This window comes from Dryobates pubescens, chromosome 1 (assembly GCF_014839835.1).
Source record: "Dryobates pubescens isolate bDryPub1 chromosome 1, bDryPub1.pri, whole genome shotgun sequence".
Classification (NCBI taxonomy): Eukaryota; Metazoa; Chordata; class Aves; order Piciformes; family Picidae; genus Dryobates; species Dryobates pubescens.
Genome location: NC_071612.1, coordinates 35,384,430 through 35,411,042, shown reverse-complemented (window position 1 = coordinate 35,411,042; position 26,613 = coordinate 35,384,430). Strand labels below are relative to the sequence as shown.

The following is a 26,613-nucleotide window of genomic DNA, read 5'->3' as shown; positions in this document are numbered from 1 at the left end:
AAAAATGTTTCAGTTGCTGATGTTTGCATAGTTTTATGTGTATGGTGTAGTGAAGCTAAGCTTTCCAAAGCAACATCATTATTTTGTGTGTTGTGTCCCCAGTTGTGCAGAGTCGCGATCCTAGCACAAATGTGGTGTTACTGGAGGATGCTGCAGCAGTTCTGAGCGTGGCTGTAGCTGCTACCTGTATGGGTCTGACATCTTTAACAGGTAAAATTCTGTCCCAAACCAAAGCAAGCAGGCTGTGACTTTCCTCCTGTGCATGATACGAACACAGAGCATTTAGGAGTAGAACATCTCTTAAAAAAAAGAGAGGCTGAGGGACTTGGGGCTTTTTAGTCTAGAGAAAAGAAGACTGAGGGGGGATCTTGTTAATGCTTATCAATACTTAAAGGGTAGGTGTCAGGAGGATGGGGCCAGTCTTCTTTCAGTGGTGCCCAGTGACAGGACAAGAGGTAACAGGCACAAACTTGAACATAGGAATTTCCATCTAAACATGAAGAGGAATTTCTTTATGTTGAAGGTGGTGGAGTACTGAAACAGGCTGCCCAGAAAGGTTGCAGTGTCTCCATCAGGGGAATCATTCAAAACTTACCTGGACACGGTCCTGTGCAGCCTGTTCTAGGTGTTGCTGTTCTAGCAGGGGGTTTGGACTAGGTGATCTCCAGAGGTCCCTTCTAACCCTGTGGTTCTGTGACTGAAATGCATCTCTGCTACTTTTCTGATACTTGTACTGTGTGAGCTTCTGGAGGCTTATGCTGTTCTTTAATCTGAGTTAAAAATACTTTAAAAAGTAGTGTGTTGGGGTTTGGTTTGTTTTCCCATTTGACTATGATTGATGGGGTTAAACATGAGCAAGTACCTGCAGAAGGATCTTAACTTCCTTTAGAGCTATTTTGCCACACAAACAAAGGTATTTTTCACTAAAGTTAATATTTATTGTAGACAGCTATGTAAATCACTTTGTACCATGGTGGGATTATGTAACTTGAGCTTCCTTGTTCAGTGGTGTGCAGCTCCATGTGCATGGGAGGAGGACTTTAAGAAGCAGTTCTCTCCTTCCATTTGATATGTAGTGGTATTCGTGTTGTCTTCAGATTACAATAGCTGCTCCTCTACAGTTTGGCAAACCTGACTGATTCAGGTAGGGTGATATGTATGGCAACTGATTCAGGAGGGCCTTGAAAACTTGTTTTCTTTTAGCTGTATTTTTTTTTCCTCAGAAGGAAGCAATTGGCAATGCCTTAAAAACACCACCAAACCAAAAGAAGAATCCCACCAAAAATTAAAACCTAAAAAAACCCCTCAAAATATATACTGTTAGGAGATAATTCAGATTTCACACTGATGTGATTTGAGAAATGCTCTGTGGTGCTAATTTGACATGTCCTGTTTAGGAAATCCTTACTATGACAGCGTGGGGTCTCTAGGTGTTGGAACTTTGCTAGGAACTGTGTCAGCATTTCTCATCTACACCAACACTGAAGCCCTGTTGGGACGATCCATTCAACCTGAGCAGCTGCAGCGACTCACTGAGCTACTGGAAAGTGATCCTGTAGTAAGGTAAGAATCTCTGGAGCTCAATCTCTACTAAGGACAACAAAAAGCAAGAAAATAGCATTTAGCAAAAACAGTACAGGCACTTTAAGTAAGGGAAATGTGGTGAGATTGATTACTTTTAGGGTGAGCTGTTCAAGGTTCCTTGCAGAGGGACCTTGACTGTCTGGACAGATGGGCAGAGTCCAACAGGATGGCATTCAACAAGTCTTAAGTGCCAGGTGTTGCACTTTGGCCACAACAACCCCATGCAGCACTACAGGCTGGGGTCAGAGTGGCTGGAGAGCGGCCAGGGAGGAAGGGACCTGGGGGTACTGATTGACAGCTGGCTGAACATGAGCCAGCAGTGTACCCAGGTGGCCAAGAAGGCCAGTGGCATCCTGGCCTGCATCAAGAATAGTGTGGCCATCAGGAACAGAGAAATCATTGTGCCTCTGGACTCAGCACTGGTTAGGCCACACCTTGAGTCCTGTGTCCAGTTCTGGGCCCCTGAATTTAAGAAGGACATTGAGACTCTTGAATGTGTCCAGAGAAGGGCAACGAGGCTGGGGAGAGGCCGCGAGCACAAGCCCTATGAGGAGAGGCTGAGGGAGCTGGGGTTGTTTCACCTGGAGAAGAGGAGGCTCAGGTGAGACCTTCTTGCTGTCTACAGCTACCTGAAGGGAGGTTGTAGCCTTGTGGGGGTTGGTCTCTTCTCCCAGGCAACCAGCACCAGAGCAATAGGACACAGAGCAGTAGGAAGCTGTGCCAGGGGAAGTTTAGGCTGGAGGTGAGGAGAAAGTTCTTCACAGAGAGAGTTGTTAGCCTTTAGAATGTGCTGCCCAGGGAGGCAGTGGGGTCACCATCCCTGGAGGTGTTCAAGAGGGGATTGGATGTGCCACTTGGTTTAGTAGTCATGAGGTGTTGGGTGATAGGTTGGACTTGATAATCTCTGAGGTCTCTTGCAACCTTACTGATTCTATGATTCTGTATTGAGGTTTTAGAATCTTAATTACTACTAACTTCTATTTCTGTGCTAATAATTACAGTAAGCAAATGCTTGTACCTCTCACGTTCCACAGCTGAAATAAAACTGGAAATATCTTTTAACAGTTACATTACTTACAGGAGTTGTCAATGACTTAATGAGAAAGCCATCACAAACTTAAAACTATCCTCAAATGCCTAAGATGCATGCACTTAAATGATAGTCTAATGCTGCTTTTATAGTTTATTAGCACTTAAATTCTATCACTGTTAGTATTCAGTGTCTGGAATTATTGCAGCAGTTGGCAGAGAAGGGCTGCAGTAGTATTATGATGTAATAGATTCTGTGTGTTAGATGCTGACAGAATGAATTAAATGCTAATTTCTCTTTCTTTAGCAATGTACAATTTGTAGTGAAATAAACTTATAGCTCATTGTAATTCTGAAATCTTGTTTAAATGCTTTTTGAGAAGCTATTTTGGCTTTAACACTACTCACCTTGATTTAGAGGTAAAACATTTTTTTTCTTCTAATCTTTCTCCAGGAATATAGTTCTGTATCAATCAACTGGAATTTTTCAGTGCTTTTTAAAAAAATTCATAATCATTGCTGAGTTCTGTAGGGGGAAAAAACCCATGCCCGTTAGTTAATCACAGAAACATTCAGGTTGGAAAAGACCCTCAGGATCACCAAGTCCAAGCCATAACCCTACTCTACAATGTTCACCCCTAAACCATGTCCCCAGTACAGAATACAAAATTAGCCAGGTTGGAAAAGACCTCAGAGATCATCAAATCCAACCTATCACTCAACACCATCTAATCAATTAAACCATGGCACCAAGCACCCCATCCAGTCTCTTTTTAAACACTTCTAGTGATGGTGACTCGACCACCTCCCTGGGCAGCACATTCCAACGGCCAATCTCTCTTTCTGTGAAGAATTTTTTCCTAATATCCAGCCTAAACCTCCCCTGGTACAGTTTGAGACTGTGTCCTCTTGTTCTGGTGCTGGTTGCCTGGGAGAAGAGACCAAGCCCCACCTGGCTACAACCTCCCTTGAGGTAGTTTTCGATGGCAATATGGTCTTCCTTGAGCCTCCTCTTCTCCAGGCTAAGCAACCCCAGCTCCCTCAGCCTCTCCTCATAGGGCTGTGCTCCAAACCCCTCCCCAGCTTTGTTGCCCTTCTCTGGACACATTCCAGCAACTCAACATCTTTCCTAAACTGACGGACCCAGAACTGGACACAGGACTCAAGGTGTGGCCTAACCAGTGCTGAGTAACAGCTAAGGCTGGACATTTTAAAGTGGGTTCTTACCAGCCACCAGAACACTTGAAAGAAGCTGCATCATCTCTGATGCAAGCAGCAGGTCTGAACAACAGATCCTTCATTCCAGAAGCTAAAGACGATTCCTGTTTTGGAATGGATGTGTGTTAAAATTTTTCACATGCCAGTAGCTGAACTCTGTGATGTGGTGGCACCAGGTTAGTCTGAAGAGTGGATATGGCACAGACTGTCCTGATTCTGTTCTGATGGAATGTGATCATGGATCCTTAGGCATAAAGTATTCTTAGTGACAGTTCCATCTTTAATTTTTACTTCATTGTAACAGCTTTTGGATAACTGTGCTACTGGAAAAATCTGTCATTCTGGTTTGGAGAGGAAAAAAAATTACTACAGCTGATGACTTGAAACCAGTAACTCGATGTCCTCTGACAAATGAATCTTTAATGTGAAACTTGCTCTTTTCCCTAGTTTGAACTGATGGTGTCTACTAGCCATCCAGAACATTCTAGGAGGAGGCTTTGTAGCTTACATTTTTCCATGCATATTTGTATTTTTGAATTATTAGTGATTTTTCTCTGCCTGACTCACTGTCTTATCTTTCCTGGACAGATTATAAGCAGTACAGTGAATTTTCTTCTTCACACTTACAGAATGTGCATCATTCCAATGAATTTTACCAGGTTGCTGCTTAATGAGAATCTCAAATATCTCTTGATAGCTACTTGCTTAGCTCTGATAGGCAGTTGATATATCATCAACATTTTTGAATCAGATGGATGCAGAGTCTCTTCAATATCCCTCACTGAACCACATCCATTATCCTAAACACCCTCTTGTGTGAGGAAGAGATTTGATGCCAGTTAAGTTACTCCTGTTAATACTGTTTTGATCTGGTGGCTTCCCACAGAATAGCTGTGAAAATTTGATTGGTGTTGGAAATTCCTTATTGCTACCAGTAAGCTGATATCCTTTTTTTTTATTTATTTAATCTCCTTTAATGTTTACTAAGATGTATTTTTAGTGTGCTTATATTTAGTTCATGTTCTAGTTCTTTTTTAATATGCTTACCCCTTCTCTACCCTGAATATTGCAAGAAATATTCCATTAACATTTCCTGTGTCCAGTTCTGGGCCCTTCAGTTTAAGAAGGACATTGAGATTCTTGAACATATCCAGAGAAGAGCAACAAAACTGGGAAGGGGTCTGGGGCACAGCCCTGTGAGGAGAGGCTGAGGGAGCTGGGGTTGCTTAGCCTGGAGAAGAGGAGGCTCAGGGCAGACCTTCTTGCTGTCTCCAACTACCTGAAGGGAGGTTGTAGCCAGGTGGGGTTTGGTCTCTTCTCCCAGGCAACCAGCACCAGGACAAGAGGACACAGTCTCAGGCTGTGCCAGGGGAGGTTCAGGCTGGATGGTAGGAAGAAATTCTTCCCAGAAAGAGAGATTGGAAATTGGAATCTCTTCTCCCAGGCAGAATAGAATGGAATGGAATGGGAAGACAGAAGTCTTCAGAGGCCCCAATAATAAAGATACTGCAATATTCATGTTCTAGTATCTGTTGTGAACCTTTAAATGAATACACATGCCAGCATTTCCAAACAGCTGTTTGCTATGTTATGATTAGTGATGATTAATAATTGAATATGATTAAAAAAATATGAATTCAAACCACAATATCCTTAATTTTTTCCTATATCAAATGAAACTGAATAGAAAACACACTATCCTTAACTTGTTCCTCTGTGAAATGTAATTGAATAGCAAACTTTCCAAGAGGTCATGCCATCCCAAATTGCAGTTATCTAGAAAAGGACACTTCTAGAATTGCAATGTGTGCTTGCAGTAGTTGACATTATTGTTCCTTACCTCAGACTTGAGGGTGCTGAAGGTTTAAGTAATGCCATGTATATATTTGGTATATATGGTATATATATTTGGCCATTGGAATGGGCTGCCCAGGGAGGTGGTGGAGTCACCATCACTGGAGGTGTTTAGGAAGAGACTGGTTGGGGTGCTTGGTGCCATAGTTTAGTTGATTAGATGGTGTTGGGTGATAGGTTGGACTCGATCTTGAAGGTCTTTTCCAACCTGGTTAATTCTGTTCTCTTCTGTTCTCTTCTATTCTCTTCCTATATGAAGGGAGCCATTTATAGATGTGTAGGTGTAGCAGATAATTGTGGAGCTGCTCTGACCAGCTACGTACAAATCAGTATTTAATGGCAGTGCATGGTGGCAAAACAAGGATGCATCAACCCAAAGCAGTGGCCTTCTCAAGAGACAGGGTGGTTATTTGTTTTATGCTGCTGACCATTTTTCTTTCCAAATTGTGTCTTTCAGAGCAATTCATGATGTTAAAGCCACAGACATGGGAATGAGCAAAGTGAGATTCAAGGCAGAAGTAGACTTTGATGGGCGGGTTGTTACTCGTTCTTACCTGGAAAAACAAGACATTGACCAGCTGCTACAAGTATGTGTAAAAAATAATCATTTTATAACTCCTGGTATTGGATCTTTACTTCCCAATTTCAAGTATGTCTAAACCAAAGATTTTCAAGCAGGCAAGATATATTCCACTTCTTCGTTTTGAAGGGTTGCAGATATTTTTGTGTTAGCTTCTGAGGGAGCTGGAGAAGAGGAGGCTCAGGGGAGACCTTGTTGCTGTCTACAACTACTTGAAGGGAGGTTATAGCCAGGTGGGGGTTGGTCTCTTCTCCTAGGCAACCAGCACCAGAACAAGAGGACAGAGTCTCAAGCTGCACCAGGGGAGGTTTAGGCTGGTTGTTAGGAAGAAGTTCTTCCCAGCAAGAGAGATTGGCCATTGGAATGTGCTCCCCAGGAAGGTGTTGGGGTCACCATCACTGGAAGTGTTTAAAAAGAGACTGGATGAGGCACTTGGTGCCATGGTTTAGTTGATTTAGATGGTGTTGTGTGATAGGTTGGACTCGATCTCGAAGGTCATTTTCAACCTGGTTAATTCTGTTTGTACGTGGGATCACAGAATCATAGAAAGGTTTGGGTTGGAAGGGGCCTTAATGATCATCTAGTTCCAACCCCTCTGCCACTGGCAGGAACACCTTCTACTAGATGAGGTTGCTCAAGGCCGTGTCCAGCTTGGCCTTGAACACTTCCAGGGAGAGGGCATCCACAGCCTCCCTGTGCATTGATCATATTATGTGCTGCTGAAGTACAGCCACTTCTGGGCTGAGCAGGGCCTGGGGGAGGAGGAGGAGGTGGTTTGTTAATTGATTTACAGCAGCATTCATAGTAGTCTCCTTGTGGATTTTCAGATGAGGTGGTAATGTAATGCCCAGAGTAAGAAGTGTAATACAATAGTAAGAATGTACAAAACCAAGGGAAGAATACAGAGGAGTACCCTGCTCAGCTGTGCTGTGAGCAAGGGATACTCCAGAAACTTCTAGAAGATGAAATGAAATTCTCTGAACTTATTTGGAAAATGAAGGAGGAAACCCAGTGCAGAAGAAGGTTTTATACCTAGAGCAGATGGTAAGTCAGCTCTTTTCATTGGACAGGTGCTACTCTTCTATGTCTTGGAGACAGAACAGGGGTGATGTTTTTAAATGAAAGGCTTAGGGTTTTTTGGTTTCCTTTTACCAACTTGAAATGTGTCAGGACCCTCTGTAGTGTTATTAATTTATTTTCTTTCCCTCATCTCAACCTCTTCAATTTGATTTCTTCCTAGGAAATTCAACAAGTGAAAACCCTGGAAGAATTAGAAGCTTTCATGCTTAAACATGGTGAGAATATCATTGACACACTAGGAGCTGAAGTAGACAGACTTGAGAAGGACCTAAAGGTAAATGGAGCTGCTCATTAGGGGAATGCTTATTCTGTAATAGATGTGAAGCACAATCACTGCATCTGCCTTTTGGGGTTTTGTTTGTAAATATGTTAGAGGGGAAGAGGTTGATAATCCTACTGCAAATTTTCTTGCTATGGTATCATTAACTAAATTCTGACCAGCAGCAAACCCATACAGTGCCATTGACCCATTTGTGGGTATTTTGTCCTGTTCTTATCACTGTAGGAAAAATATTTTTGTCAAATGAGACCCAGTTATGTCTTTGTTACTCTATTCTCAGATTGTCAGGTTATTTGCAGGCTGCTGAATTCAGTTTTGGTTGTGAAGAAGCAAATGTCAATTCTGGGTTTGCATTTGCCACTTAGCACTGTATCAAATATATCAGCATGTGATGAAGGCTTCACTCAACATTTTTTTTGCTCTCGTTGAAGCAGTACAAGGTTTTCTTCTCTTATAAGCCTGTCATAACTTTCTTAGAATTACTTCTGGTTTTCATTCTGTGATTTAAGTACCCTTTGGTGGATGCCACAAAGGACTGTTTCCAGTTTTAATTGTATCATGTTATTGTGGTTGTTAATCTTAAATTCTCTGAAATGAATGCAGAAGCATGTACTGAGTGCCAGGCAAACAGTCTGGTCATGAGACACTGCTCGAGAGGATGTCTGCCCTTGCTTATTATGGATCTCTTTCCTGGTCTGGGGGAGCTGATCATAGTTGTAGACCCCATGGTGCCATGGTTCAGTTGATTAGGTGGTGTTGGGTGATAGGTTGGACTCAATGATCTTGAAGGTCTTTTCCAACCTGGTTAATTCTATTCTGTTCTTCTAATGGGGTGCTATTGGGTGACAAATGAAGGCAGGAACCCTGTTGCTGTATAGCAACAAGATTCCAGAAACACAGAGCAGAGAAATCTCAGAAGTCCTTTATTATAGCATTGTAGAATCCCTAGCATTACAGAGTCATAGAACCACAGAATGGTTCAGGCCAGAAGGGACCTCCAAAGGTCATCTAGTCTGACCTCCTCAGGGTCATGAGGGACATCCCCAACTAGACAAGGTTGCCCAAGGCCTTGACAAGTCTCACCTTCAGTATCTTCAGGGAAGGGGCCTCAACCACTTCCCTGGGCAATCTGTTCCAGTGCTCCTCCACCTTCATAGTGAAGAACTTCTTCCTGCTATCCAATTTAAATGTGCCCTTCTCCAGTTTCTCTCCTTGTCCTGTCACTGCAGGCCTTTGTAAAGGCCTCTCTTCATCCTTCCTGTTTCCCCTTTCAGGTACTGGAAGGGTGCTATTTGGTCTCCCCAGAGCCTCCTCTTCTCCAGGCTGAACAGACCCAGCTCCCTCAGCCTGTCCTTGTAGCAGAGGTGCTCTAAACCCCTGATCATTTTTGTGGCCCACCTCTGGACCCTCTCCATCAGGTCCATGTCCTTCCTGCCAGACCTGCACACAGTACTCCAGAGTCTGAGAGTCCCATTTAGAGAAGTAGTCCTGGAAAGCCTTAACAGATGGAGCAGCTAACAGAAGTCCCAAGCATATCCTTAGCAGTATCCCTAAACTGGAGCCCTAGCCAGAAGTAGCTAACCAACAGAAGCAGAAGTCCCTAGCAGCCCTAAACCCCACAAGCAGTTGCTAACCTAAGTCCCTAACCCCAGATAACTTAGAGTGGCTGTTTATGTATAATTTGTTATCAATCAATCATTTAGAATCATAGAAACATAGAATCAACCAGGTTGGAAAAGACCTCAGAGATCATCAAGTCCAACCTATTACCTAATACCTAACACCTCCTGGCAACTAAACCATGGCTTCAAGTGCCACATCCAATCCTTTCTTGAGCATCTCCAGGGATGGTGACTCCACCACCTCCCTGGGCAGCACATTCCAATGGACAATTACTCTTTCTGTGAAGAACTTTCTCCTCACCTCCAGCGTGAACTTCCCCTGGTGCAGTTTGACACTCTGTCCTCTTGTTCTGGTGCTGGTTGCCTGGGAGAAGAGACCAACCCCCACCTGTATAGAACCTCCTTTCAGGTAGTTGTAGAGTGGAATAAGGTCTCCCCTGAGCCTCCTCTTCTCCAGGCTCAGCAACCCCAGGTCCTTCAGCCTCTCCTCATAGGCCTTGTGCTCGAGACCTCTCCCCAGCCTCATTGCCCTTCTGCACTTAACCAGTAAAATCCAACCACAAATATAAGCTAAAATCTTTTCCCAGTAAGACGTGCCGTCATGCCAAGGAGGTGGCTTCTGCAGCATGTTCCAATCCAAGGGTGTCAACATGAGGATGTTGTTCATGGCACCTAGGGAATGTTACTGTTTTGCTCTAGGCAGCATGCTTAGGAATTGGTCAGCTAACCATCCACTCTGCACGTGTCCAGCAGCTGCCCTCAGAGCAGTGGCTGCAACAATTCTGCTTGATAGCTATTCTAATTTTAGTTTAGTGGTGCTGCTTAAAAATGAAATCATTATTTTGAGTTTAATTGCACCAGCAGATCCATTTTTCCCCTGTTTTTTTGAAGAGCAGGCTCATGGCTAATGATGTTATAAACATGAATGCTGGTTTTTGGTATAGGCAGGGATTTCAGTGATCGTGTTGAATATGCTGTATGTACTAAATCTGTTAGTCTGCTTCACATGCTGGATGACTTTGAAGTCAGTGACACTTTCAGTAAACCTCTCAGGGATTATACAATCCATCTAGTGATGAGTATGTATTTCTGCAGCATCAGAAAATGCACATTCCTTAGTAGAAGCAGGATTTTGAACCTTTATAAAGAGCTTCAGTGGCACAGAACAAATCATTTCAGGAAAGAATCTGTTACAACTTTCTTCAAGTGAGTTATTGGACAGTTTATGTTAAAACTGTCTGCCTTGTTAAGATCGAGAGAGCTGCATCATAATTATGATCCCCCAGGGATCAGTGCTGGGCCCCATGCTCTTTAATATCTTTATCAATGACCTGGACGAGGGGATTGAGTCCATCATCAGTAAGTTTGCAGATGACACCAAGCTGGGGGCAGCTGTTGATCTGTTAGAGGACAGGAGAGCTCTGCAGAGGGATCTTGACAGGCTGGACAGATGGGCAGAGTCCAATGGCATGAGATTTAATACATCTAAGTGCCAGGTGCTGCACTTTGGCTACAACAACCCCATGCAGTGCTACAGGGGTCAGAGTGGCTGGAGAGCGGCCAGGCAGAAAGGGACCTGGGGGTACTGCTTGATAGTAGGCTGAACATGAGCCAGCAGTGTACCCAGGTGGCCAAGAAGGCCAATGGCATCCTGGCCTGTATCAGGAACAGTGTGGCCAGCAGGAGCAGGGAAGTCATTCTGCCCTGTACACAGCACTGGTTAGGCTGCACCTTGAGTCCTGTGTCCAGTTCTGGGCCCCTGAATTTAAGAAGGACATTGAGACTCTTGAATGTGTCCAGAGAAGGGCAATGAGGCTGGGGAGAGGCCTTGAGCACAAGCCCTATGAGGAGAGGCTGAGGGAGCTGGGGTTGTTTAGCCTGGAGAAGAGGAGGCTCAGGTAAGACCTTCTTGCTGTCTACAGCTACCTGAAGGGAGATTGTAGCCAGGTGGGTGTTGGTCTCTTCTCCCAGGCAACCAGCACCAGAACAAGAGGACACAGTCAGTCTCAAGCTGCACCAGGGGAGGTTTGGGATGGATGTTAGGAAGAAGTTCTTCATAGAAAAAGAGATTGTCCATTGGAATGTGCTGCCCAGGGAGGTGGTGGAGTCACCATCACTGGAGGTGTTTAGGAAGAGACTGGATGGGGTACTTGGTGCCATGGTTTAGTTGATTAGATGGTGTTGGTTGATGGGTTGGACTCAATGATCTCAAAGGTCTCTTCCAACCTGGTTGATTCTATTTGAGTCTAGTCTATTCTATAGCATAAGAACTGATTTATCTGTGAGGTTATGTGCTGGGTTGAGGCAGCCCCCTCCCCCCACCACGGGCAGGAATGAAACACTCAGACAAATGGATTGCAAAAGTGATGAAAGTTTAAATAGAAAGCAGTGAATGTTACAGAGAACCCAAAGCGCAGTGACAAAGAAAGATCCCAAAGCAAACCCAGAGGCATCCCATTCCCACCTGAGGGTACACCCGAGACCCTCAGGGCTCCTTCTTCCCCCTCCCTCTGCTGGGCTAGTCTCAGCTGGCCAGACCTGAGACTGCCCATCCCCCTGTGGCCTTGGGCCTAGCCAGGCCCAAAGCCAGCAGACATCTCCCCCAGTTACCGGCTGGCGGAGGAGGAAGAAAAGAGAAAGTGCCAGACCCCGCACTGGATCTTATAGTGGTGCAAAGAATCATGGTAGGAAATACACACAATTTCCTGTGTCCATCCCTCTGGGCTGGACTTCTGGACACAGGAAGTGAACACACCAGGGGGGCACCCAGCTCAAACTGCAACAGGTTGAAAAATATTTGCCAGATAAAAAGATGACAGCCTTTGAAAAAGCCCTTACAGTGCGGTCAATGTTGTCTGAAGCTGTTCCTCATTTTAAAGTAGTCCCTGTGCTACCAGAAAAAGGGATTTGTGACCCAGTTGCCAACATGATGCCAAAAAGACATTATTTAGATATCTCTGTGCAAAAATCTTAAACATTTTCTATCCAAATGTTTCTTTTCTTCTCTCAATTTTATTCCAGCAACGAAATCCTGATGTCCGTCACGTGGATTTGGAGATACTCTAGAGATGGCCGAGAGAATCTTCAGGTTGGAAAGAAGTCATGTCAAGGGCTGAAAAGCTTCTGAGATTGCAGTGACCTCAGCACCATACCTCGCTAACTTTTGCTGTAGGCTTCCTGGACTGTTAGCACTGCTGCTGGTACTGGAGGAGGACTTAGACTCACAGACAAAAATCAGCTTTGAAAAGCTACTTGGCTGAAATCCCACAGGAGAGTTCTGCCTGAGCGTATTTACTGCAATTCAGAACTTAAGATTTGAGGCTTGGTTAGGCAAATAGAGCTGCCTGAAAATAGAAAACACACTTAGTTGTTATGGATTGTATGGGTTTTTTTTCTTCTTCCATTTGTGTCCCTTTGCAGTCAGTTTGCACTTCTTTAGTTTCTTTCAAGATATCTTTAAAGGTTCTTGGGAGATACTGAGATTAGCTAGGAAGAGTTTGTTCCAGTGGAACCTGCCAACCTTAAACTAATTGTAATGTTTCTGCTGTGTGATTGTTTCACAGTTTTTCTTTTCTATGAGAAATCCTTTCAGATGGGCACTGGCCTTCTCTCAAGTACCTGGAAACCTGCTTTTTGCCACCCTTGTGATTACCAACTGTTTTGTTTTGGTTTATCTTCCCTCTTCAGTGGAGTCAGCTGTATGTGGTTAGCCAGAGTTCAATTTCTGTGAAGAAATTACTGTGTAGAGATTTCAGTGAACTTCCTCTGTTTAAATTTTGTTCTTTCTTTTTTGCCCCCCCTTTTTACTTTGACACTCATTCTCTTAATTGTAAGTATCTTCAGATGTAATCTGGGAGATAATTTATGTTAGTGCTTATTAAAAAGTTCCCTGGGGTTTTTGGCTTTTTCTACTTCTAATAGGCTGTATGGTCAGATATGGTCTTTGCTAGAAGGTAAAAGAGATGTAGTTGGAAGTTTCCACAGCAAAAGATGTATTAGAACTATTTATAATTAAACAAATGGATACATTGTATTTTTAATTTATTTACCTTTAGACATTATCTGTTACCTGAATTCTAATCTGCTCACTTTGTGTTTTAGTTAGGAATTGACCTTGCTTGCTTGGGAAAGTAAAGTCATTCTCTTAGTGCTCTTCAACAATCCTAAGACAAGTGCTTAAGAGTTTTTGACTTTGAAATGTGCAGTTCTAGCACTGCACATAATCAGCCTCGAGGCTTTCTGCAACAGGCCACCCAGGTTGCACCAGATTCTTTGAGACCCAGGATTTGTTAATAATGCCATGAGTACTGATCATGCAGGTTGAGAGAGAAGTGAAATAATTGCACTTTAACACATTCCAGTGAAATGAGAACTGCTCATGGGTGAGAGGGGTTCCTCAGACTCTCCTAGTGAGTCAGCTGTTGAATAAGGACTGACTTGGTGAAGAAGAGCTGCTGATCTGAAATGCAAGTCTTCAACATGCAGTTTAAAATGAAATTATTAACATTGCAGCCCGGAAGAGTTGTGGAGACCAGGGTGTCCAGATTTGACTAAAAACTTTTTAGGATGTTATTCTTTTTTTTTTTTTCACACAGTGTCACTTAACCAGTGAGGTTTTGAAAGTAGTATGCCTTCTGACAGCAGCAAAGCACTTTGGGTCCTCAGCACAAGAAGGACACAGATTTGATAGAGGCAGTCCAGAGGAAGGCCACAAAAGTCATCAGAGGGCTGGAGCACCTCTCCACAAAGACAGACAGAGAGTTGGGGTTGTTCAGCCTGGAGAAGGCTCCAGGGAGACCTAGTGGCCTTCCAGTACCTGAAGGGGGCCTACAAGAAAGCTGGGGAGAGACTATTTACAAAGGTCTGTAGCAATAGGACAAGGGGCAATAGTTTTATTCTAGGGCAGGGTACATTTAGATGGGACAGTAGGAAGAAGCTCTTTACTCTGAGGGTGGTGGAACACTGGAACAGGTTGACCAGGGAGGTGATGAAGGCCCCGTTCCTGGAGATGTTCAAGGTCAGACTTGATGAGCTTCTGAGCTTAACCTGATCTAGTTGGGGATGTCCCTGTTGACTTGACTGCAGGGGCCGTTGGACTAGATGACCTGTAGAGGTCCCTTCCAACCCATAGCATTCTATGACTGTGGTGGTCATTTTAAGTAGAAAAACATTCCAGAGTTTAGTTACAGCTGGGACTTCACATACAGTAGTTGAAGAGACCTCTTCTCCCATCCTTGTCCATCATCCCTATTCGCTGGTGGCTTCTTCATAGCACATTAGCTTAGTATGGCTAAGCCAAGAGAAGGCTTACTTCAGCTGTTTTTTCTTCTTGAACGAGTGTATTTAAGCCTGATGATTTGAAATGCAGTTTACAGGTAATTTGGAAGTGCACTGTACCAAGTGAATACGACATATTTTAGCACATAAGTCATCTACCTTTCATCTCTCCCTTCCATGTAAACTTCATCTCATCTCTGCTGTTAGTCTTCTTCAGAGCACTGGAATCTGCTAATGCCTAACCTTTTTCCTCCTTCTTAGGACATTTATATGGATTTTGAATTTGAATAAACACTTTAACAAGCCCATTACTCCAAAAATCTTATAAACCTGGAGAGAAGTAAAACTGGGAGAATGTTCTTACTGGGGAGGTTAGTGGAGACAGCCAGTGTGATCTAAGGGGTTGGTTTGCTGGAGTTCCCGATGAATGAGCAGTGTTAATACGCACTTTGCAGGGCAGGAACTCCACTGAGAGGTTAGTAAATGTTACCTCAACAGCAAAGTGTTCCCATGTCTTAAGAGGAAGCCGGAGTTTGTGTAAAAATGTTTTCTTCTTCATCAAAGGTGTAATTCATATGAGTTGTCATTTCCTTCTCTGAGTCAGAAGCACAATCATCCACACACCTTTTGTTTGTCTTCCAGCACAAGATTCAGGTTCTTGCCTCCCAGCTACATTGTTGAGAATAGCATCATAGGATGGTGCATTGAAGAAGCCAGAACTTTTGAGTGGTTTTGGGTACACAGTCTGAGGACTCAGTTCCAGTCTTAAAAACAAGCTGGCTGGTGATGCATCACCAAAAGGCAGGCAGGCAGACTGGTTTGGGCAGCACCTTGTAAGTTTACATGGCTTGCAGTTGGATGAAAATACTGCTTCATTGTGCCATGGTTTAGTTGATTAGATGGTGATGGGTTGGACACCATGATCTTGAGGGTCTCTTCCAACCTGATCTGGTCTATTCCTTTTCCTATCCCTATTCTATTCTCAAGATGGAATGAAAAGCGATTCCAAGCTGTTCCCTTTGAATACCTATCACAGTTTGAACTGTTTGGAAAGTTTTACTGCTTCTCTTTAATTTCCCTTAAAACTTGAGGTGCTGTGGGTCCAGTATTTAGTTTACTTTTGTTTCAGCAATTTTTTTTTTTTGGGGGGGGGGGGGTGGGAAGAAGTTTAGCTGATACATTCACATGATAGAATCCTCTGAATTAAAACAACTTTCAAGTGTGGAGGAGTGGATTTATGATGTATTTGCCTTGCCTTTATCACGAATGCTTGGTTTAGATTGATTTGAAGGAGTGAGGATTTAGCAAAGTTCTATTCTAGGAGTTTTATTTTCAATTAATTTTTTTTCCTTCCAATTAAGATGTGATCTTTTAAAAGAACTTTATTTTTCCCAGACTGGCTCTTGCTGGTTTTATGTTGTTGTTTTGGGTTTTTTTTCCAGATTGTGTTCTTCAAAGCGCTGCTGCCCTCTGCTTTGTGAAAGTTTGCTGATGTGTTGCACAATGTCTCATAACTCTGTAAAATTTGCCATGTTTGGGAGAAAAAAATAATTCTCTTAGTATTCCAATATGCTGAGTGCTCTTCATGTTCTTAAGTCAAAGCTGGCTCTGCACTACTCATCTTTGTTTTCCTGTAGAATTTGGTTTTCTATAGAAGATAACATTCTGAAGTGATGATTCTCCCCTCAATGAACCAGTTTCAAGTCTAAATCGTCTCCTTTACAGACTCTGGAATTCAGTATTTGATGTGGTTTCCCCCTTCTCTCCCCCTCCCCTTTCTAAAGCTTTTATTAAACATATTATAGTGGTAAATATTTTAGTGGGCTGTTTGCATTCTGGTCTAGAAGCAGCAAGGGCTTGGGGAATAGCAAAACAGATACAATTATTTTAAGGACATGTTGCATCCTTTACCTTCGGTGACTCATACTCAGGCTGAAGACTTTTTAGCCTCTTCTTGAGTGAGCACACAGATATTTAATATTATTATAACAACTCTTACTTCTAGAGGAGAAAGCTATTATCTGGAGAAGAGAAGGCTCTGAGGAGACCTTACTGTGGCCTTCCAGTATCTGAAGGGGGCTACAAGAAAGCTGTGGAGGGACTTCTGAGGGTGTCAGGTAATGATAGGACTAGGGGGAAATGGAACAAAACTAGAAATGGGTAGATTCAGATTGGCTGTTAGGAAGAAGTTCTTCCCCATGAGGGTGGTGAGACACTGGAAGAGGATGCCCAGGGAGATGGTGGAAGCCTCATCCCTGGAGGTTTTTAAGGCCAGGCTGGATGTGGCTCTGAGCAACCTGCTCTAGTGTGAGATGTACCTGGCCATGGCAGGGGGGTTGGAACTGGATGATCCTTGTGGTCTCTTCCAGCCCTAACAATTCTATGATTCTATGGTTATGGGCATCTTAGGTTTTCAGTAGGAGGGCTGCTCTTGGTCTCTGTATTTTCTACTGTTATGTTCATTGATAGATGACAATAGTGTTTGCTGGTTCGAATGTTACAAATCATGTCAGCCAAAGCTACCAGAGCCTTCTGATTCTGGCAGTTGGTGGGTTTTAGCTGTATCTGGAGACTCAGGTTTTCATTGAAAGATTGTTACTGGCCTCAGTTTGATAAGGGGGGAGTACAGGAAAGAGGTTTGGGTGACAGGACAAGAGGTAATAGGCACAAACTGGAACATAGGAATTTCCATCTAAACATGAGGAGGAATTTCTTTATGTTGAAGGTGGTGGAGCACTGAAACAGGCTGCCCAGAAAGGTTTTGGGTCTCCATCAGTGGAATCATTCAAAACCTACCTGGACACTGTCTTGTGCAGCCTGTTGTAGGTGATGCTGTTCTAGCAGAGGGGTTGGAGTAGATGATCTCCAGAGGTCCCTTCTAACCCTGTGATTCTGTGCTTGTGTGACTGAAATATGTTTTGTCTAGACAATGCACTGATTGCAGTTCTGTGTTCTCCTTACTTTGGGATCATTTTAGCTGACTTACCTTTTTTTCCCCCCTGTAGCCAAGAAGAAATGATGCATTATGGAAGTACCTCTGCTAATGAGGAGAGCACTGAATGCAGGCTTCCTGCAAAGAGGTTTTGTTAGGCTTTTGTGTACCGAGAGTGTGGCAGGTTTTGAAAATCCTCAATTAAGTAATCCTTCCCAACCACCCCCCCCAAAAGTTGATTTAGATGTGCTTCTCACAAAAGGACTCCACAGCAGCACATTGTTTAAGATTTGAAAGAAAAGTATTTCATTTTGTGGTCACGTGCTCTTAAGGCATTTGGGCTTGGTGAAATAGAACAATTGATTAATATTGACTCCTGCACAAACCCTGAACTTCTGTGCATGCCTCAAGGCTTACATTGCAGCAGTGAATGTAAAATGACAATGTGCTTTTCTTTCCCCCTTCCCCCCTCCCCTCCTAGCTGAAGTATTGTGCTGCTTTCTATTCTCATTGTTAGCTCTGAATAGAGAGGTACAACTAACATCTCTCTTGCAGTTTACTTGCTCCATGTAAATGAGAAGTCAAGGGGTACCAGAAAGACTTCTTCTCTTATTGTAGAGGGGTTGCTTAGCTGAAATAAGTAATTTTTCCTTTCTTGTTGGTGGTACACAAATAATTAAGATCAAAAGTAGACCACATCTTTATTAGTTGTATAAAAGAAATAGGAATCCAGGCTTTAAAAAGCACACCAGTCAGGTTTTTGGAATTCATGCTCTTTGAGGGGGGATGAAGTGTGTCAGGAGCTCGAGTTGGTTGTATGGGCCATAGAAACTGCAGTCAATCAGGCTTTGCTGAAGCAGAAGAAAAGAAACTATCACAAAGTGTGTGGTAAGAAAAGACAAGGAGAAAAAAAAATCCTCAGGTCTTGAGTACTTGGGAACAGGGAAAGATGAGCACAGCCTAAAAAATGTGGCCAGAGATGATAAGTGATCTTTGGGAGGGGGAAAAGAACAGCAAAAGATGATCAGAACACTTAAAACTGTGTGGCATGACATTCTCTTAGGAATATTCAGATAGGTGATTCCTCCCTCCCACTCCCAGGAAAAACTCCTCTTTCTTTTCCTGTAATGAAAAATCAGTGCCTCCATTTAACTCTTTCCTAATACAATATTCAGTCTTGCAGGTATAAAGCTCTGAAAACTTCCATCTTGGGGGCTAAGGGCGATGGTGGAATCTCAGCCTGGGGCTCGGGTGGGTGGAGTATGTGTCTGGTGAGTGGGGAGTGAGCGATTTTCCTTGTGGAAATGGGAGCGAGAGTGAATTGAAGAGAAAGTGAATTGATTCTTTCAGCCAGGAAATGATTGAGGCAGCATACTAAAGGTGTTAGGGGTGAAAGAAACAACCCCAAGCAGATGGGATGCTCAAAGGTCTGCAGAATTACTGCAGTGAACAGAAATCTTCGACCAGTGCTAGTCTGTATTTTTCAAGTTGCTGAAATGCCTGTGGCTAAGCAAGGGCAACAAAGCTGGGGAGGGGTTTGGAGCACAGCCCTGTGAGGAGAGGCTGAGGGAGCTGGGGTTGCTTAGCCTGGAGAGGAGGAGGCTCAGGGGAGACCTTGTTGCTGTCTCCAACTACCTGAAGGGAGGTTGTAGCCAGGCAGAAGTTGGTCTCTTCTCCCAGGCAGCCAGCACCAGGACAAGAGGACACAGTCTCAGGCTGCACCAGGGGAGGTTTAGGCTGGAGGTTAGGAAGAAGTTCTATACAGAGAGAGTGATTGCCCATTGGGATGGGCTGCCCAGGGAGGTGGTGGAGTCACCATCATTGGAGGTGTTTGGGAGGAGACTTGATAGGGTGCTTGGTGCCATGGTTTAGTTGATTAGGTGGTGGTGGATGATAGGTTGGTTGCAATGATCTTGAAGGTCTCTTCCAACATGGTCTGGTCTGGTCTGGTCTATTCTATTCTATTCTAATTTCCAGTCAAATCCTTGTGTTCTGGAAAGGAGGTAGAGAAAACATGAACAATGTGATGTGCAAGGGATGTGCACTTCCTAAACATACCACAGACAGATGCAGGTGGACAGAAAATTGTTATTCTAGCCTATATTACATGAGACTTTGGGGGACAATCTCTTTGTTTAGATGGTTTTTGGTTGTGTTTTTTGTGTGTGTGTGGGGGATTTTTTTCCTGTTGTTTTGTTGTTTGGGGCTTTTTTGTTTGGGTGGATTTTTGCTTTGGGCTTTTTTTCCTTTGGGCTGTTTTTGTTGGTTTTTTTTTGGGGGGGGTTGTTTGTTTTTTTTGTTTGGGGGTTTTTTCTTTGGTTTTTTTTTCTGTTTGTGGTTTTGGGGGTTAGTTTTGGTGGTTGGTGTTTGGATTTGGTGGTTGGTTTTGGTGGTTGGGGTTGGGTTTGGTGGTTGGATTTGGGGGTTGGGGGGTGGCATTTGGTGTTTGATGGTGGTGTTTGGTGTTTGATGGGCTCTTGTTTGTTTGGTTTGTTTTTTTTCCTGAGTAAATGAAAGCCACCAATGCAAATAAAAGGTCTTCGTTGCTTTTTAAGGGTTCTACCAGCAGTAAGCTTGGTCAAATTTTAGTGTTGCCAGCGTTCGTAGTGCTGTTACATGGAGAAGGTGTCTTATGTTGAACTAGTAGAATACAGCTCCCCAGTGTAGGATAATTTGATTTACATTTTTCTTTTTAACTTAAATTTAGACTGTATTGAAAAGTTTTTGAGGTTTAAAGATCTGAGAGGTTTAAAGATCTGAAAGGTCCTGATTTTGAAGACCCCAATTTTAAACCCAGCTCTTTCAAATCTGAAGATAGGAGGGGAAAAAAGGTTGTATAAATGCTGTAACAGACAGGGATTATTTTTGGGGGGGGTAAGTTTCTCTTCAAATTAAAGGTACTAAAGAGCTACCTTAGAGGAAGCATTTGAAAATACCTAAAGCATATGGAAGGCATTTTGGCTATTGCCAAAAATTCTCCTAAACCTGAAAGTCAGCTGTCAGCATTTTCAGAGGTGCTAGAACTTTGACTGAGCAGTCTGAAAGTTGAAATACATTTCCCCCTCCCCCTCCATGCGGCCTTTTAATGTATTTCCTTTCCTTACCCTATGGTTTATTGGCTTCTTTTCATTCTCTGCCTTGCTTTACTTCATGTTAGTATGGGGGAAAGCAATTTTTGATTTGGGAGGTGTAGGCATTTAAATATTTCTCTGCCTATGTTCTTTCTTTTTGTAAATGCACTTGGAATTCAGTAGATGCTGTAAAATGTCTGGAAGTTGTAATTATTCAGTAAAATGTTACCTAGCTGGTAAAGGTTGTGCTCTGTTTCCTTCAAGCCATTTGATATCTGCTGTAAAGCTAAGCAGCAGCACTGGCATTAGGCAGCTGGTTTGCTATGTTTCTGAATCCAAATGCATCTAAGAGCATTTTGTGGATGCAAAGCAAAGGTTAAATCCATCTGTTTGTACCAGTCACTGTGATGTTGGCAGCACAGGTTCTGTGCAGAAGCAGGCACTCATCTAGGATAGCCAGGCTGGGGTTTTTGATACTCCATCCTCCACTGGCAATGGTGCCTTTCATCTCATTACCTGCCACTCCCAAAGAGTGTAGTTCCTTCACCAGTACAAGGTATTTTATCAGGTTGCTCAGAGCCACACCCAGCCTGGCCTTAAAAACCTCCAGGGATGAGGCTTCTACCACCTCCCTGGGCATCCTCTTCCAGTGTCTCACCACCCTCATGGGGAAGAACTTCTTCCTAACATCCAATCTGAATCTACCCATTTCTAGTGTTTTGTTCCATTCCCCCCAGTCCTATCATTCCCTGACACCCTCAAAAGTCCCTCCCCAGCTTTCTTGTAGCCCCCCTTCAGATACTGGAAGGCCACCATTAGGTCTCCTTTGAGCCTTCTCTTCTCCAGACTGAACAGCCCCAACTCCCTCAGTCTGTCCTGTGCTGCTCCTGCCTGGCTCAGAGGCACCACTGGCTCTCTCAAGTTTGGGCTATCAAGTTCTGATCCACTATGAAGGATGACATGAGAAAAATAAGACAGGTGGTTTGCATAGCTGTTTACAGTCAAGAGTATGGAGAATTTCCTGGGTTTATGTACTGGACTTGCACAATAGAGTCACAGAATCATTTTGTTTAGAAAAGACCTTTAAGATCATTGAATCCAACCATTAACTCTACCAAGTCTGGTGCTAAACCATGGCCTTTAGCACTACATCTCTGTGGCTTTAAAACACCTCCATGGATGGGGATTTAACCACCTCCTGGGGAGCCCATCCTAGTGTTTGAGAACCCTTCCAGTCAAGAAGTTTCTTCTAATATCCACTCTAAACCTCTCCTGGTGCAATTTGAGGCCATTTCCTCTCCTTCCATCACTTGTTACTAGGGAGAAGAGACCAACACCCATCTCGCTGCAACCTCCTTTCAGGGAGACGTAGAGAGCAAAACTGTCTCCCCTCAGCCTCCTCTTCTTCAGATTAAACCATCCCAGTTCCCTCAGATGCTAACAACTGTAGCTTAACAATCCCAGCAAAGCTGTCCCAAGCTATCATTCATTTTGACTTAGAAAGTATTCAGCATACTGTCTGGTTGCTGGAACATGCCCAGAGAAGGGCCATGAGGATGAGCAGAGGGCTGGAGCTGCTCTCCTATGAGGACAGACTGAGGGAGTTGGGGCTGTTCAGTCTGGAGAAGAGAAGGCTCTGAGGAGACCTTACTGTGGCCTTCCAGTATCTGAAGGGGGCTACAAGAAAGCTGGGGAGGGACTTCTGAGGGTGTCAGGGAGTGATAGGACTAGGGGGAATGGAACAAAACACTAGAAATGGGTAGATTCAGATTGGATGTTGGGAAGAAGTTCTTCCCCATGAGGGTGGTGAGACACTGGCACAGGTTGCCCAGGGAGGTGGTGGAAACCTCATCCTTGGAGGTTTTTAAGGCCAGGCTGGATGTGTCTGTGAGCAACCTGCTGTAGTGTGAGATGTCCCTGGCCATGGCAGGGGGGTTGGAACTGGATGATCCTTATGGTCCCTTCCAACCCTCACAATTCTATGATTCTATGGAAAGAGCTAGTTCTAATTGGGCTAAAACCCCCATTAATGGTTAGAAAGAAGAGACAAAAACGCAAGAAGCATGGTGATGAATTGGAGAAGCTTGAAAAACAGTGGAGTTATTGTATGGTATTAGATTAGAAATAAGGTAGTCAAGCAACATGTTTCAGGAATGATTTTGGATAGGCAGAATACATCTCAGCTCCTAAAGATGTTTCATCTCATGGTCCAAAGACTCCCTTTCTGAAAGGCTTTTCTTGCAGGGACGCTGGGTAGTGATGTGTGGTGCTCAGCTGCAAAAGGCTGCGTGTCACAAGCTCCTCTCCCACACGCAGCAGCATTATTTGTGGGTGGTGATACCACTGCCAAGAGTTTCCCGTTGGAGGGTTTAGTTTTGATCTCTTGGTTGGGTTTTTTAAATGAACCAAATGGCACAAAATCTGCCTGAACAGACTGACTCAAAGTGACAGACATTAGGGTCTTGTCTGAGGTCCAGTACAAATGTTAAGACTGTCTTTTGGGCTGTCTGAATAACCAGGCAGATGGCCTCACCCACTTGGAATGTGGGAGAGAGCTCTGTCTTTTCACATAATGTAACCTGGAATCTTCAAGATCTTTTACTTGCCCTTTGTGGCATTTGTTGAGCCATTCTGAAGCAATTGGGTTAAACTTAGCACAGGACACGACTGCTACTTTTAGCTAGGCCTGTGCAAAGCTTGTGGACTTTGACTCATTCTGCTCCTTCCCCTTTATGCCCTGCAGATTTCCTTGGTTCTGACCTTCAGTATATTGCTTTACAGAGTAAGAGAACTTAAAGGTTGCAAGGGACTTCTAAGATCATCGAGTCCAGCTCCCCAAGGGACTTCTGAAGGTCATCATTGATTCCAACTCTTCTGACAAAGCAATCTCCAGGTGTTTCAAAAGGATTTGAGGTGGAGGGGACTTAATTCTGAAGTCTGTGTTCCAAGAGCTCCTCTGCTTGGTAAACAATTGGACACTTTGGATCACTGGGGAAGATGTGCAGTGATGTCCTGGTTAGTGTTTGGTGGCCTTACGAATGTCTTAATTTCACTTTTTCTTGGAGGTTAGTCTTGACCTAGAATTACAGAATACAGAATTAACCAGGTTGGAAAAGACCTTTGAGATCATCAAGTCCAACCTATCACCCAACACCATCTAATCAACTAAACCATGGCACCAAGTGCCTCATCCAGTCTCTTTTCAAAAACCTTCAGTGATGGTGACTCCCTGGGCAGCACATTCCAATGGCCAATCTCTCTTTCTGGGAAGAATTTCTTCCTAACATCCAGCCTAAACCTCCCCTGGTGCAGCTTGAGACTGTGTCCTCTTGTTCTGGTGCTGGTTGCCTGGGAGAAGAGACCACCCCCCACCTGGCTACAACCTCCCTTCAGGTAGTTGTAGACAGCAATAAGGTCTCCTCTGAGCCTCCTCTTCTCCAGGCTAAGCAACCCCAGCTCCCTCAGCCTCTCCTCACAGGGCTGTGCTCCAAACCTCTCACCAGTTTTGTTCTTCACAGAAACTGGCCATTGGAATGTGCTGCCCAGGGAGGTGGTGGAGTCACCATCACTGGAGGTGTTTAGGAAGAGACTGGATGAGGCACTAGGTGCCATGGTTTAGTTGATTAGATGGTGTTGGGTGATAGGTTGGACTTGTTGATCTCAAAGGTCTTTTTCAACCTGGTTAATTCTGCATTCTGACACATTCCAGCAACTTGTCTTCTTCATGCTGTAGATGGGAAACATAACCTGGGTGTTTCCTCTCCTTCTGTGAAGAAGCTGTGAGAGGAATGCTTGCTGCTCACATCTCAGTTTGACTTACCCTTCAGGACAAATAAAAGTTCTCTTTTCCCATCAGTTCAATAATTAGTTCAGTTGTTGGCTCTCCCAGGCTCACATTCTTCTGCAGGAAGACTTTTTTCTGTTGAGTTGTTCACTCACATTACTACAAGGCATTCTTGAAAGGTTTAATTAGACTTTTTCTGCTGTACTACTGACCCTGTTCCTAAATGGGAAAACTAAATTAATACTAACTTCTCTAATGAGAAAGTACTTTTGAGTCATTAGCAAACCTGCTTCTTTTCATTTGCCTACAAAGGCTGCCTTGGCTGTGGCAATTACAGCTGCCAGAGGAGTGGGAGAGCTTCAAGTGGTTTTTTTAAGAACAGAAGGGGGTGTAGATTTTTCCCAACACTGTTCTGTAAGTTCATGTCAGATTTTTTGTGTGTGTGTCTTGACACAGGTAATTAATCTGCTGGTGATTTGGGTGGGGGTTTCGTTGTTGGGGTTTGTGTTTGTTCGCTTCCTACCACACATCTGCAGAAGAAGTTGCTTTTATACTTCAGACATTGAAGAGTCTTTGGAGGAGGGAAGAGGCTGGCATGGCTGAACAGACACCTGCTGAGCCCTATGAGGAGAGGCTGAGGGAGCTGGGGTTGTTTAGCCTGGAGAAGAGGAGGCTCAGGGGAGACCTTATTGCTCTCTACAGCTTCCTGAAAGCAGATTGTAGCCAGGTGGAGGTTGGTCTCTTCTCCCAGGCAACCAGCACCAGAACAAGAGGACACAGTCTCAAGTTGTGCCAGGGAAAGTTTAGGCTCGAGGTGAGGAGAAAGTTCTTCACAGAAAGAGTTATTGGCCATTGGAATGTGCTGCCCAGGGAGGTGGTGGAGTCACCATGACTGGAGGTGTTCAAAAAAGGACTGGATGTGGCACTTGGAGCCATGGTTTAGTTAGGCAGCAGGTCTTAGGTATTAGGTGATAGGTTGGACTTGATGATCTCAAAGGTCTTTTCCAACCTGGTTGATTGGGCTGCCAGGGAGGTGGTGGAGTTGCCATCACTGGAGGTGTTGAAGAAGAGATTGGATGAGGCACTTAGTGCCATGGTTTAGTTGATTAGATGGTGTTGGGTGAAAGGTTGGAATTGATGATTTCAAAGGTCATTTCCAACCTGGTCTGGTCTATTCTATTCTATGAAAATACAGAGCAAGAGGGAACTGCACAGACAGTGGAAGCAGGGACAGGTAACCTGGGATGAGTATAAGAACACTGCTGGTGGTATAGAGGTGAGGTCAGGAAGGCAAAGGCAGAGCAAGAACTGAACCTGGCAAGGGATGCAAAAAATAACAAGAGGAGCTCCTATAGGTACATCAGCAGCAAAGAATGGTTGAAGAAAGCTTTTCCCCTCTGTTGAGTGAGAATAGAGAGCTGGTGTCAACAGATGAGGAGAATCTCATGAGGTTCAATAAGGCAAAGTGCAAGGTCCTGCACCTAGGTTGGAGCAACCCTTGGTATCAATACAGGCTGGGGGATGATGAAATTGAGAGCAGCCCTGCAGAGAAGGACTTGGGGGTGCTGGTGAATGAGAACCTGGAAAGAGCCAACAATGAGCACTTGCAACCCAGGTGGCCAATGGCATCCTGGACTGCACCAAAAGGAGTGTGGCCAGGAGATGGAGAGAGGGGATTCTGGCACTCTACTCTGGTGAGACCTCACCTGGAGTGCTGTGTCCAACTCTGGGGCCACCAACACAAGAGAGACATGGGCCTGCTGGAGGGGGCCAGAGGAGGGTGACCAAGGTGATCAGAGGGCTGGAGCACTTCTCCTATGAAGACAGGCTGACATTACTGCTATTTCTCAGCATCTCCTGAAATGATTTTGGTGGAATTTTGCACTAATGAGGATCTTGACCAGAAATACAGTAGGCAGAAGTCCCTGACTGTCCAGTTTTGGGCTCCTCAATTCGAGAGACAGGGATCTACTGGAGAGGGTTGAATGGAGAGCAATGAGGATGACTGGGGGACTTCAACATCTCTCTTAGGAAGTGAGACTGAGAGACCTGGGGCTGTTTAGTATTGAGAAGGCTGAGAAGGGTTCTGATCAATGTCTATAAATATCTGAGGGGTGGGTGGCAAGATGAAGGTGCCAGGCTCTTTGTGGTGGTGCCCAGTGATAGGACAAGGAACAATGGGTACAAGCTGAAACACAGGAGATTCCACCTCAACACAAGGAGACACTTCTTTACTGTGAGTATGACAGAGCACTGGAGCAGGCTGCCCAGAGAGGCTGTGGAGTCTCTGTCTCTGGAGACT

General features: G+C 44.2%; 1 protein-coding gene across 1 annotated transcript in view; it reads left to right on the top strand.

The window, feature by feature from the left end:
* The window catches only part of SLC30A9 (solute carrier family 30 member 9), a 33,330-nt gene extending 20,301 nt beyond the window's left edge, over positions 1–13,029 (top strand). Inside the window, exons 14-18 of the mRNA XM_054163747.1 lie at positions 103–210; positions 1,398–1,563; positions 6,143–6,272; positions 7,506–7,619; positions 12,269–13,029. Of these exons, the coding sequence (XP_054019722.1) occupies positions 103–210; positions 1,398–1,563; positions 6,143–6,272; positions 7,506–7,619; positions 12,269–12,313 (563 nt within the window). The 3' untranslated portion in view covers positions 12,314–13,029. The remainder of the gene's footprint in view (positions 1–102; positions 211–1,397; positions 1,564–6,142; positions 6,273–7,505; positions 7,620–12,268) is intronic.
* Positions 13,030–26,613: the final 13,584 nt, after the last annotated feature.